This window comes from Monodelphis domestica, chromosome 2, assembly GCF_027887165.1.
Source record: "Monodelphis domestica isolate mMonDom1 chromosome 2, mMonDom1.pri, whole genome shotgun sequence".
NCBI classification, from domain to species: domain Eukaryota; kingdom Metazoa; phylum Chordata; class Mammalia; order Didelphimorphia; family Didelphidae; genus Monodelphis; species Monodelphis domestica.
In genome coordinates this window covers 504,090,759-504,105,115 of record NC_077228.1, presented here as the reverse complement: position 1 = coordinate 504,105,115, position 14,357 = coordinate 504,090,759, and the positions used below count along the sequence as shown (strand labels likewise).

Below are 14,357 nucleotides of genomic sequence, written 5' to 3'. Positions count from 1 at the left end.
ACTGCTAGGCCTCCTTCCTTCACATTTTTTCCCTTTGTTCCCTTGATATTCTTGACCTTTAGTTCTTCCAAATGAATTTTGTTATTATTTTTTCTAGTTCTCTAAAATAATTATTTGATGGTTTTATGGGTATGACACTGAATAAATAAATTAATTTAGATAGAATTATTTTTGCTATATTTGCTGTAATGCTAACGCTAGCATTTCTAGTACAGTATTAAACAACAGTGGTGATAATGGGCATCTTTGCTTCACACCTGATCTTATGGGAAGGCTTCTAATTTATCCCCATTGCAGATGATACTTGCTGAAACTTTTAGTTATATATTACTTAAAGAATGATCTATTTATTACTATGCTTTTTATTGTTTTAAATAGGAATGGGTATAGTATTTTGTCAAAGGCTTTTTCTACATCTGTTGAGATAATCATGTAATTTCTGTTAGTTTGGTTATTGATACGGTCAATTATGCTGATTGTTTAGTTATTGATATGATTAATTATATTAGTTTTCCTAATAACCAGTCCTGCATTCCTGGTGTAAATCTCACCTGATCATAGTGAATGATCCTTGTGATATATTTGCTTTATTCTCCTTCCTAGTATCTTATTTAAAATTTTTGCATCTATAATTATTAATGAAATTGGCCCAAATTTTCTTTCTCTGTTTTTGTTCTTCCTGGCTTAGGTAACAGTACCATATTTGTTTCATAAAAATAATTTTGTAGGATTCTTTCTCTGCCTATTTTCCCAAATAGTTTATGTAGTATTGGGATTAATTGTTCTTTAAATGTTTGATAGAATTCACCTGTGAATCTATCTGACCAGGGGATTTTTTCTTAGGGACTTCATTGATGTCTTGTTCAATTTATTTTTCTGATATGGGATTATTTAAGGATTTAATTTCCTCTTTTGCTAATCTGGGCAATTTGTATTTTTGTAAATATTCATCCATTTTACTTAGATTTTCAGATTTATTGGCATATAATTGGGCAAAATAGCTCCTAATGATTGCTTTAATTTCTTCTTCATTCATGGTGAGTTCACCCTTTTTATTTTTGGTACTGATTATTTGATTTTCTTCTTTCCTTTTTAAAATTAGATTAACCAACACTATTTTATTTGTTTGTTTTTTTCTTAAAACCAACTCCTAGTCTTATTTATTAGTTCAGTTTTATTACTTAACTTTCTTATTTTTGTTTTTCAATTTTCTTTCTCTTTCAATTTATTAATTTCTCTCTTTATTTTTAGGATTTTCAATTTAGTCTTTAAATGAGGATTTTTAATTTGTTCTTTTCTAGTTTTTTTTTCTTGCATGCTCAATTCACTGATCTACTTTTTCTCTATTTTATTGATCAATAAGTGGTTAGAGATATAAATTTTTCCCTATGTATTGCTTTGACTGTATCCCATACATTTTGATATGTTGTCTCCTCATTGTCATTCTCACTAATAAAAGTATTGGTTGTTTCTATAATTTGTTCTTTGACCCACACTTTTTTTTTTAGCATTAGTCTATTTAGTTGCCAACTAATTTTTTATTTATCTTTCCATGGAGGTTTATTGATTATAATTTTTATTGTGTTATCTGAAAAGGATGCATTTATTTTTTTCTGCATTTGGTTGTGAAGTTTTTATGCCCTAATACATGGTCTATTTTTGTGTAGGAGCCATGTACTACCAGAAAGAAGATATATTCCTTTCTATTGCCATTCAATTCTCTCCAGAGATCTATTAGTTCTAACTTTTCTAAGATTTCATTTACTTCCTTTCCTTCTTTCTTGTTTGTTTTTTGGTTTGACTTATCTAGATCTGAAAGGGGGAAGTTGAGGTCCCCCACTAGTATAGTTTTACTATTTCTTCCTGAAGTTCATTTAATTTCTCCTTTGAAAATTTAGAGGCTATACCATTTGTTGCATATATGTTTAGTATTGATATTACTTTATTGTTTATAGTACTTTTTAGCAAGATGTAATTTCCTTCCTCATCTCTTTTGATCAGATCTATTTTTGCTTTAGCTTTTTCTGAGATCATGATTACTTCTCCTGTTTTTTTTTTTTATTTAGATGATGCACAACAAATTTTGCTCCAGCCTCTTACCTTTACTCTGTGTGTGTCACCCTGCATCAAATGAGGTTTCTTATAAACAACATATAGTAGGATTTTGGTTTTTAATCCACTCTGCTTATGCACTTCCAATTTATGAGTGAGTTCATCCTATTCACATTCACAGTTATTACTAACTGTGTATTCCCCTCCATCTTATTTTCCCTTTGGATCCTCTTCTTTTTCCCTTCACTCTATTCTTTCTCATCAGTGTTTTGCTTTTTATCACCCTCCCACTTCCCCCTCCCTCCTATTACCACCTTCTTTTCCTTGTCTTATTCCCCTCCTAATTCTCTATAGGTTAAGATAGAATTTTATACCCTAATAAGTATGGTTGTTTTTCCCTCTCTGAGCCAATTATGATGAGAGTAAAGTTTAAGCATTGCCTGTCACCACCCTCATCTTCTCTTATATTGAAAGTTTTTCATGCATTTTTAGGTTAGATAATTTACCCTGTTCCATCTCTTCCTTCCCTTTTCTCTCAGTGCAATCCTCTTTATAACCCTTTGATTTTTTTTTTGTATATCATATCATCTATATCAGCTTACTTCCCCACCCTATGTCTAAGTATACTCCTTCTAACTGCTCTACTACTAATAAGAATTTTTAAGAATTCTAAATATCCTTTTTCCATGTAGGAATACATGTAGTTTGACCTTATTGAGCCCCTTCAAAATTTTTCTCTTCCTTACTACTTTTTTAGGCTTCTCTTGAGTCTTGTGTTTGGACTTCATATTTTCTGTTTAGGTCTGGTCTTTTCCTCATGGATGCCTGGAAATCTTCTATTTTATTGAATGACCATTTTTTTCTCCTGAAAGAATATACTCAGTTTTGCTGGATAGGTGACTCTGGGTTGTAACTCTAGATCTTCCACTTTTTGGAATATCATATTCCATGTCTTCTGGTCCTTCAATATGGAAGCTACTAAGTCCTGTGTGATCCTGATTATAATATCTCCATAGTATTTGAATTGTTTCTTTCTGGCTTCTTGCAGTATTTTCTCCTTGGTTTGGCAGCTCTTCAATTTAGCTATTATTTTCCTGGGAGTTGTCATTTGAGGATTTTTTTCCTGGGGTTGATCTGTGGATTCTTTCAATTTTTGTTTTACTTTCTTGCTCAAGAATATCTGTGCAGTTTTCTTTGATAATTTCTTATATTATGATTTCCAGGCTTCCCCCTTTCCCCCCTTATCATGGCTTTCAGGTAGTCCAATAATTCTCAAATTGTCTTTCCTGGATCTATTTTCCAGATCAGTTGTATTTTCAATGAGAAAAAACTTTCAGTCTTTTGATTTTTTTTAATTGTTTCTTGATGTCTCATGAAGTCATTAGCTTCTAGTTGCCCAATTCTAATTTTTAAGAAATGATTTTCTCCTTTCAACTTTTGAGCCTTCTTTTTCATTTGGCTCATTTCTTCTTAAATTGCTTTCATTCCCCGTCCCCATTTTTCCTTTGCCTTTCTTAATTAACTTTTGAAATGTGAATCTTAAAAACTGCTCAGACTGTACCTTAGAAGATTTAGTTAAGCAAATTCTCCTATTGTAACAATGAAGGTACTTGATCAGGAATGTATTGAGAACTTTTAAAATTACTCCACCCTACTCAGACAGTGCCTTAGGGGAAGATAAAGTTGTAAACTCCTGATGGAACAATGAAAGTCCCTAACTCATACTTATAGTGAAGCTAGAACCTTAAGCTAGGTCTATTTTTAGATCTAATACAAAAAGGTGCTAACTACCTATAAAGGTTAATTAATCACTAAAAGGTCAAGCAATTTACAAAAGGCAAGCTTAACAAAAGAGGTGGGAAGTACTCAGAAGATATAATCTACCCAGAGAAAGTGAGAACTAAAGAGTGGTGAGAACTAAGAATGGGCAGTCCTGGGGAAAAGTGTCTACTATGATTGGTAGATGTGAAAATTTAGGGGAGGTGACATAAGAGAAAATTTCTTTAAAAGGAGAAGGATTGAACTCAGTTGAGGGGTTCAGGAGTTCAGTGGAGGACTGGAACTTGCTTGAGACGATCTTGTGGTGAGTGATAAAGACTGACTCTCTCTCGGGCTCAGGCCTAGGCCATTTGGCCTAGGCCCTTTCTACTATTTTCTCTTTCTCTCTCTCTCCTTCCCTTAATTCCTTCATTTGTATTAATTAAAATTTCCATAAAACCCAGCTGACTTGGGTATTTTCATATTTGGGAATTTTCCCATGGTGACCACTTAATTTTAGATTTTAAATCAAGACACTAAAAATTATTTTTACAGTTTGGCCAAAACCTTTACAGTTTTGGCAATTCACAGTCTTGGCAAAACCACATTTTCACAGTTACAGAAATCCTTTTTGAGCTCTTCCAGAATTTGAGCCCAATTCATATTTTTCTTTTGGACTTTACATGTGTACTGTGCCTTGCTGTTTGTCTTAATAAAAATTCTCAATTATTAGGTGGTTTAAAAAAATGTTTGCTCATTTCCCCAGCATTTTAAAAGGTAGACTCTGTTTTCTGGGAGTTTAGGGCACCCTCTTAAACTTCTGTCCTTCCTTAATGCTACCCTTAGCCTTATTTATGTGTTTCTATAAGATTCAGTTCTTCCAATATGATATAATGGTCTGTGGGCTCGGAGTTCTGAGAGTCACTGCCCACTGCTAATTCAAATACCCTCTGAAATTGCTGTAAGCTTAGATTCTAGACTCAGGCTTGGGTGTAGATTTTTGGTCTCATTCTGGACTTTATTAGGTCAGGCGCGTATACATGAAGGGGAGTAGTATGGGTTATGGCTGGAAAACCACATTAGGGGATAGTAGAAGCCCTTGAATGCTAGGAACAGGAGATAACACTTTATTTTGAAGGTGATGGGGAGCCATGAAAGATTTTGCATAGAGAAATGATGTAATCAGAGTAAGAGTACTGGTATGCTAAGCTGTATAGAGAGCATTTCTTTTCCTGAAGATAGTGAGACCAAATAGGAAGATATTAAAATAGTTTGGATGATAAGAGATAAAGGCCCAAAGGAGGACACTTGTGCCTATGGGAATGGATAATAGAAGACAAACTCTAAAGACTATGGAGATAAGGTCAACTGAGACTGGGAGGTCAATGAGTCCAATGAAAAAAGTTCAAATTTCTGTTCAGCTGCATATAAGCTGTAGAGTTCCTTATAAGATGTACAGTTCATGTAACCTCTATGGGCCTCCGTTTCCTTATCTGCAAAATGAGGGAGTTGGACTAGATAGATTCCTCCTGACTCACTTCCTACACTTGGTTCTATGATCCCATGATGTTAGGGAGAAGGAAAAAATAAGCACATTTGTGAAGTTATAAGCCTGGATGATTGAGAGGACAGATTTGGGGAATAGCAGAGGAATTTAGTTTGGGGTATACCAGAGGGATATTCTAGTAGTGGTATACACAGTAGGCAGTTGGAAATAATGATATAGAAGTTCTGACAAGATTGTGAGCAGAGATGAAACTAATTAGCAATTGAAACTATGATATAATGAAATCATAGGAAGATAAGAGTCTAGAGTAAAAAAAGAAGGGGGTTAAGAACCTTGGGGGATATGTAGGGCAAAAAGGAGGAAGAGGGGCCAGCAAAAGAACATAAAAGGTAGTCAGAGCTGTAGAGACCTGAGGATATGGGGGCATAGAGGTCAGTGGGGGGGGGTATCAAGAAGTAGAGAGTAAGTGGTACAGTGTCACATGCTGAAGAGGTTGAGAATGATGAAGCCATTGGACTTAGTGTCAAGAAGTTCAATAGCAAAGGGATGACAAGGAATTGTAGGGAGCAAGTGACATTTTATAGAAGTAAGACAGTAAAGAAAGAGGGGATGATAACTGGTATACAGTCAAGGGGAAGGTATTTGTTTGTTTTTTAAAGGAAAAGCGAGACTTGAATAGGTTGAAGGAAAGGAGCCAGTAGAAAGAGCAATGAAGAGGCATGCTAAAGGAATGTTTAATGAAGAAAGGTAATAGAGACATGGATGGCATCATAAGGATGGTCAGCCACATCTGATATAAAATATTCAGAATCTTAGGGTGAGTTCTGTAGATCTAATAGATCCCTCTCCCTGAAAGTGTGATTGTTCCATTTTATTCCATGTAGTGTCACATGCTTTATTCACACAAGATATTTTTCTTTTCACAGCCAGAGTTGGGAAGACATCACTGATTATGTCCCTGGTTAGTGAAGAATTCCCAGAAGAGGTAGGCATTCTGATTTTTCCTCTAATAGCTTATTTCCACAGAGATTAAATGTTGGCCAGATTTTGTTCAATTTTAGATAAAATGAAATGAATATATTGAATGGGGAGAAGGGGAATTAAGTTTACTTCATTTCAAGTAGTAACATTTAAAATTTTTTTTAAATTTATTTAATTGAATAATTTAGAGTATTTTTCCAGGATTACAAAAATCATGTTCTTTCCCTCCCCTCTCCCACCCCCTCCCCCACCCCCTCCCATAGCCGACACACAATTCCACAGGGTTTTACTTGTGTCATTGGTCAAGACCTATTTCCATATTGTTAATATTTGCACTAGGGTGATCATTCAAGTAGTAACATTTTTTAAGAGTGATGTTAACAAGAGAAAGAACTGTTGGAGTATAAATGCAGATGGAAACATGATTTATCACTTGTTTATTTGGGTATGTGATTTGGGGTTTTGGTTTTATAATATTATTCACTTAATAAAAATGAACAACATAGAAATATGTTTTGAGTGATAATACATGTATAACCCAGATTGAATTGCTTGTCAGCTCCCAGAAGGGGAGGGAAGAAGTAAGGGAGACAACATGAATCATATAAATTTGGAAAATTTACGTGGAAATTTTTTATTAAAATAAAATAGAAAGAATTATGTTAACTCATAGATTGTTATCTTTAAATGTCATAACTAACTTTTATCAGTATGTGTAAGGCTTTAGGAAGGCCACTTAACATTGTCTAAGCCAATTTTGTCTTCTTATTAAATAAAGATATTAATATCTATTTTGCCTATCTCTTGTTATTATACAGATCTAATGAAATAACATCTATAGAAAAGTCAGAAAATTTTAAGGATCAAAATAAATGTTGGAGGTTTTAATGATTTGTGTAAATTTTTTTAAGTAGTTTTAAAAAATGTTATTTAATCACTGTGGATGCACCTTTCACTGACACATCTCAGCCTCTACATCTTGTTAGATGGCTTTCATAAATTGCTGTGGCCAGAAATTTCAGGTGTTGGGTAGTGTTGCTCATTCAACTTTGTATTGGTCCTTGCTGGGCCAGAATATAGAGCTTTGAGCCTGGTATAGACCTGCCTGAGCTTTTGTTTCTGGTGTAGCCTTTGAAAATCTAGTGTTGCCTCCACACTATGAGGAGATAGCAGTAATGTGTGGTTTAAATTTAATCTTACTGGCCCCAATACCTCTAGCCAAAACCTTGTGTGAGGTCTTTCACTGTGTGGTTTGAGGAAGTAGGAGAAGCTGGGTGGGAGTGTGGCTCTGCTGTGTCTTCTTCATGGTTCGCCTAAAAGTCACCACCCATTTCAGCCTCAGCCCCTTCTGTATGTGCTGTAATCTGTGCACTTACTTGAATCAAAATACATCAGGTGTCCTCATTAGTATGTTAAATGGGGAGTTATATTTTAAAATTTGTGTTTTACTTTGTTACTTTTTGTAATACCAAAAGCGAAGTGAAGTGTGACTAGCAAGTCATGAACCACATTTTCATGTTTCTCTCAGAAGCAGTCACATTGCTTGATAGTCATACCTAGTAAGGGAACATCTTTTGAGGGTTTTGAACCTACTAGCAAAATTGTGCTTGCATTTGGAGTTTTAGTCATTGAAAGTGACATGGGGGCAGCTAGGTGGTTCAGTGGATTGAGAGCTAGGCCTAGAGTTGTGAGGTCCTGGGTTAAAATGTAACTTCAGATATTTCCTAGCTTTGTTACCCTGGGCAAGTCACTTAAGCCCCTATTGCCTAATTCTCACCACTCTTCTGCCTTGGAAACAATACTAATACTGATTTTAAGATGGAAAGTAAGGGTTTAAAGAAAGAAAAAGAAAGAAAGTGATATATAGGGATACTTGTCAATTGCAAGTTAAAAAAATCAAAGATTTATATTAAAACAAATTAAATGATGAACTTACTCATGAGCCCATAAATATTCTGAGAGTCTTTGAGCACATAATGGAGTTTGAGAGTGTACAGGTTTACCTATAGTTCACTTTGGATATTCTTTATATCAGCACAACCCTTTATTTGTGTAATAAAATAAAGAGCTTTGAAAATTTAAAAATTGCATATTAATCCATATTCATAAATATGTCATGGGAAGTATTTTTTATTACATATGCAAATAAGAAATAAAAATGTAATCTTTACCAAAAACACACATTTTGATAAATGAATCTTATGTAGATTTGTATCTAGCAAAGAATAGAAATAAGGAATTGACCCTGGGCAAGTCTTTTCCCCTCACACTTCTTGTTTCCTCATCTGTAAAAGGAAAGAGTTGACTTCAGTAGCCCCAGGGTTCCTTCCAACTCTAATTCTGTATTTCATTGGTTCTGTGAAAACCCAGTTGGGATGTGGCCTTTATTGGAATATCTGTAAAAAGGCTCACAGTTCCTAGCATTTCTGAACAGGCTTTGATTGACTCTTTTTGAAATGTTTTCTTTTTCAATGTTTGTTTGCAAACCAAGGTTCCTCCAAGGGCAGAAGAAATCACTATTCCAGCTGATGTTACACCTGAGAGAGTTCCAACGCACATAGTTGATTACTCAGGTAATGAATCTACTGTCAGTAAAACTTTGTGGTTTTCTTCTGTACGATACTAATTGAGCAACTAATTATGGTGGGTGCTGTAGTAGGCTCTGTGTAGTGAGACCCTGCCTTCTAGAAAGTGAAGATTATTTGATCTCATCCATTCGTCAGTTTTGTGACCACGAAAATATGGGTTTTAAGACTTTGAATTGCCAAAATTGTAAAGATAATTTTTAGTGTCTTGAGTTAAATAAAAAATAAGTGGTCGCCATGGGAAAAAATTCCCAAATATGAAATACCCAAGTCAGCTGGGTTTTATGGAGATGTTAATTAATATAAATGAAGGAATTAAGGAAAGGGAAAGAGACAGAGTAAGAGGAAATAGTAGGAAAAAGGCTAGGGCCTAGGCTGAAATGGCCTAGGCCTTACTCTTTAAGAGAGAAACTAAGTCAGTTTTTAATCACTCACCACAAGATCTTTCCAAGCAAAACTCTAGTGTTCAGAGCCCCAGCAGCCTCCTCTGACTCCTGACCTCCAATTCAGCTACCAAAGCTGAATTAAATCGAACTCCCTTGAACTGGTTCAGACATCTCCATTTAAAGAAAAATTTCTCTTGTGTCACCTCCCCTAAATTTTCACGTCTACCAATCACAGTAGACGCTTTTCCTAGGACTGCCCATTCTTAGTTTTCAGTTCTCACCTTCTCTAGGTAGATTATATCTTCTGAGTACTTCACACCTCTTTGTTAAGCTTGCCCCTTGCAAGTTGCCTGACCTTTTAGTGATTAATTTGACCTTCATAGGTACTAAGCACCCTTTTGTATTAGATCTAAAAATAGACCTAGCTTAAGGTTTTGGCCTCACTATAAGTATGGGTTATATGGGTTAAGTACTTTTTCATTGTTCAGTAAGGAGTTTTACAACTTTATCTTCCCCTAAGGTATGTCTAAGTATGGGTGGAGTAATGTTAGAGTTCCCACCTACATTCCTGATCAAGTACTCCCTTGTTTAAATGGGGAATAACATTAACCAAATGTTCCAAGGTAGAGTGAGAAATTTTAAGATTCACAGTTTCAAGGGCATAAAGTAAGTGTTGAGTTAAAATTCAGATTAAGATTTTGTCCAGGTTGATTTAGGATATTTACAAAACGAAATCCAAAGTTTGTCATGGTTTCTAGTATTGTATATGACAGATGCCACGGATTAGGACAAGAACCAAAGTTGAACCTTGGTTCAAAATTTTTTACTTTTGTCAATCTCCTTCCTAATTGACATTATATCATTTGAACCAACATAAAGTCACATATTTGTATTTTTAGCTGAAAATTTGTGCATGTCACTTCTTCCTTTTAGTCATTTTGCCAGTTGCCTTTGTGCTGGTACTAAGTTTAAAAAACATTCCTATGAACACATTAAGAATACCAATACCATTCTTAAAATCTCTTTAAGTTCATTTACATACTCTTAGTAACTTCTTTATTTTATATAGCACTTTTGTGTCTCTGAGACTTGAAATTTTTTCTCCCTCCAGTAGAGGTATTAGATTTGAGTGGATTGGCAATAGAAGAAACTCTTCCCTCATACCGAATCCAGAGCTCTGAAATCACTTGGCTTACAACATTCCCAGAAGGATGGTTAATGTGATGATTTTCTATGTGTACAATCTTGCAAACAATATCCTTAATATAAAAATAATGTATAGTTTCACTTTTTTATGATAATGACGAACTGGATTTGGAATAGGAGACCTGGTCTTTAAATCTTGTGTCTGCTTCTTACTCTCTGTATGACCTTGGGCAAGTTAATTAAAATGGGCCTTAGATTTCTTTCTCTTTAAGAGGAGAGGTTTGGACTAAGGTGCATCCAAAGGCCCATTCCAGTTCTAGAATCTATTATCCTAATATATGAATCTCCCTAATATGAAATCCCAGAATATACTTGCTTTCTCTCTGGTCATTTGGAGAGGACATTATATGAGGACACTGGGCCCCGATCTCTGAGGCCTCTTGTCACTGTAAGGATGTTGTAGCTCCAATAATCTGTGGTTGAATTGCTCAACATAATTGAAAGCTCAACATATGATTAAATCAGCTTGTGAAAATTAAAATGGCTTAGTGGATGGAGGGCTACCCTTGGGAGTTAACAAGCTCTGGATTCAATACTTGTTACCCATATGATCATGGACCTGTGTGATCATGGTCAAGGAACTCTTATTCTTTTTGTGTCCCTGGCAGTTTGCTAAGACTAAGTTAAAAATGAATTGCCTATCTGAATTAGTGGAGGCAGTTTGCTACAATGATGAAACAGGTTCAGATTGTTGGGGTGGGGGGGTGAACAGTAAGAAGATATGTGGTGGGGAATGGGAAATTTCTAAGAATAGGGTACAGTAAGGGGGCAGCTAGGTGACTCAGTGGATTGAAAACTAGGCCTACAGTCTGGAGGTCCTAGGTTCAAATGTGGACTCAGACACTTCCTAGCTTTGTGCCCCTGGGCAAGTTACTTAACCTCCATTGCTTAGTGTTTACCATTCTTCTGTCTTGAAACAAATACATAGTATTGATTCTAAGATGGAAGGAAAGAGTTTAAAAAGAAAAAGAATAGGAAACACTAGAACATTTAAAATACAATGGAACCTTTTAGTAGTACTGGCATTGGGCAAAGGAGACACTTTTGTAGCCAGACTTCTTAGTCTCTATATTGTCCTTTGGGACGGTTGACCATCTATGATCTTCCCAGATCCTGGTGTGAAGAGCTTAGTTATATTTATTTACTGCCACTTGTAGACTTTGCCCACATTCATAGAATCCTCAGCTAGAATGGACCACAGAGGTTTGAAGCATCCTCAACTGCTGTCATTGGACTCCAGTTCTGGCTCTAGGGAGGAAGTGTATATATAGGTGGCACTTTTTTGGCTAGAACTTTAAAGTTGTTGTAAGCTTCATTCTTATTCCTAGTTCCTCGTGTCTATAGTCTAGACTTGTTTTTTAGATCCTATCTTTTGTTGCTCAAGATCTTTGACCTTGTCTTCTGGTGACTTTTTTTTGCCTTTCTTTGACTCCCAGACTCTTTGTTTCTTAGCCTGGCTTCCTAATCTCCATTCCCCTTTTTTCTGGACTGTATATTTTATGCTTGTTTAGAACCACAGTATCTACTGCTCCTTACTTTCCTTAATTGTTCCTTGTGCCCTGGACAAGTTGTTTATTTGGAATGTTTCCCCTCTGTTGAATAATATTAGCTAATCCATCTGTCTGAATGAATTCACTTCCCTGGCTTCCCCTGACCTTCATTATCCTGTAGTTGAAGTCCTACCCTCACATCGTTAATAATGAATTGTGATCGTGCAGTTTGGTATACTCAGGAGTGTAATGAAAAAGTAGAAACTATTCACCTTCCATTTTTTCCCCATGGAAGTTAATATCTCTGTCCCTTGTAGAAGCAGAACAAAGTGATGAACAGCTTCACCATGAGATCGCCCAGGTAAGTCAAGGCATGCAGTGAGGCACAGTTATGTTGGGATTTGTGAGTGGGAAGTAATGATTTGGATCGGCTGTCTTCTAGCTTGCTCTTCTGCCCCTGAGCTTTTGTCTCCAGTTCTCCATTGTGATTACTTATTTTAATATGTGATAATTATAAATATATATTAACCCGAGCCTTTCAGAAATTCTTTATCCCCTCTCATCAGTATATAAACCTAAGGCTTCTTCTAGTCTTCGAAGCTGATTTTTTTTATTCCTCTCCATTAGCCTACTGCATTAGTACTGTTGCTGTTTTATGTTTTTGTTTTAATTTAAAGGAGATTACTAATTATTCATTCTTCTTCTAGGCTAATGTTATCTGTATCGTCTATGCTGTTAACAACAAGCATTCTATTGACAAGGTATGTCTATCTCAGGTATTTGGTGGACATTGTGCTGTGGCCTGGATTTGGCTAAATTGAAATAGTGCCTTCACTAACAAGCCCTAAATGAGAATCTTAGATGGAATTTCCTTCTATTCTATGGATAACTTGACTGGCAGGTTGTGCTTCGTGTTTAATATATTTTTATATAGGAATCACATTTTGAGGGTCTCAGATTCCATGGAGTTAATTGCTTATTTCAGGGTTTCCATTACACTTGTGCCTAGCTAGTGCACATTTCACCACTAATCTGCCACCCTAAGTGTTGATGTGTGAGGCACTTACTCATCCTTCTCCTGTTCCTCAGCTGCCCCCCCCCCAGTCTTAGAGATCTCAGTTTGATTCCTGTCTCAGACACTCACAAGCTATCTGACCCTTCTTTTGCCTTTGTTTTCTTATTTGTAAAATGGGGTTAATTAAAGCACCTGGATTACAAGATTATTGTGAAAATTAAGTGATAGTAAGTGAAATAATAGATATCAAGTACTTTGGAAACTTTAAAGCCCTATGTATGTGTTAGCTATTTTTATTGTACTTCATTTCTGTCTCTCTTGAAATGGCCTTGATGAAGCTCCAGAGATGCTTCCCTGCTTCTCTGGTTAGGTGTTTACACCACCATTGACTTAATATATGGAAAGTGCTCTGCAAACCTTTAAGAATGATGACAGCTCCTGTCATCACCATTTCTCATATCATTATCCTGAATAATTTAAACTTCCATTTTAGGTAACAAGCCGATGGATTCCTCTAATCAACGAACGAACAGACAAAGACAGCAGGTATTTATTGAGAGGAAAGCAAGAAGTAGAAATTATGCTGCTAAAGTGATTCAGGTGTCCCCATGCAAAAATCTGGGGTAGAGTCATTGCATGTATCTCTATTGAAAGGCCAGCCCAATTTTGAGGGAGGAGGCCAAGGGGCCTCTATATTGCTCATTCCCTGAGCCCTCTTGGCTGGTTTGTATCAGTGTGGACAAAGCAGGCTCAGCATGACCATCGTGCTCCTTTCTGTCTGTGGCTAAGTGTGTTCTGTCTGTGGACTTGCCTGGCTGCTGAATGTCCCTTAATAATGATTTCTTGTTATTTAAAATTTTGTATGGAATTTATGCTTTTTGCAATGGGGGCGGGTGATAAAAGCATACAAAAACTTGTGCCCAGCATTTTTGCCTAAGCAGGATGCTAATTGGGCATTCATAAAGATGAAGAGGGTTGTAAGTGGCTAAGGGCCTTCTTTGGTAGGGAGACCTGAGTGCAAGTCCTGCCGCAGGTACATGCTAGCTGTGCAGTCACAGACAAGTACTTAACCTCTTATAGAATACCCCTGGAAGCTTCCCAAGACTGTCAGTTTCAGGCACTCTGCTGATACACCTTAATTAGCATTGATAGAAAAAGTTTCTGAACCAGGAATTCCCTACATCAATGAAATTACCAGCTTAGGTAAAAATATCTTGAGTTTTAATGTAAAATTGACTCAAGGACTTATGACCGGCCTATTTTGATGGTTCAAAACAGTACCTTTGGAAACTTTTAAATCTTTGCAAGGATTAATGCTTGCATAAATCATTCAGCAAGCATTTGTGGAGCCCCTTCTACATGCTTAGCACATAATAG

The 14,357-nt window shown here is 36.0% G+C and overlaps 1 protein-coding gene across 3 annotated transcripts in view; it reads left to right on the top strand.

Annotated features, from left to right (window-relative positions):
* Nucleotides 1–14,357, top strand: part of RHOT1 (ras homolog family member T1) — a 78,811-nt gene that overhangs the window by 23,050 nt on the left and 41,404 nt on the right. For all 3 annotated transcript variants that reach the window (XM_056819468.1, XM_056819467.1, XM_001374607.5), the window contains exons 2-6: nucleotides 6,244–6,302; nucleotides 8,790–8,871; nucleotides 12,283–12,326; nucleotides 12,673–12,726; nucleotides 13,474–13,526. In XM_056819468.1, the coding sequence (XP_056675446.1) occupies nucleotides 6,244–6,302; nucleotides 8,790–8,871; nucleotides 12,283–12,326; nucleotides 12,673–12,726; nucleotides 13,474–13,526 (292 nt within the window). The remainder of the gene's footprint in view (nucleotides 1–6,243; nucleotides 6,303–8,789; nucleotides 8,872–12,282; nucleotides 12,327–12,672; nucleotides 12,727–13,473; nucleotides 13,527–14,357) is intronic.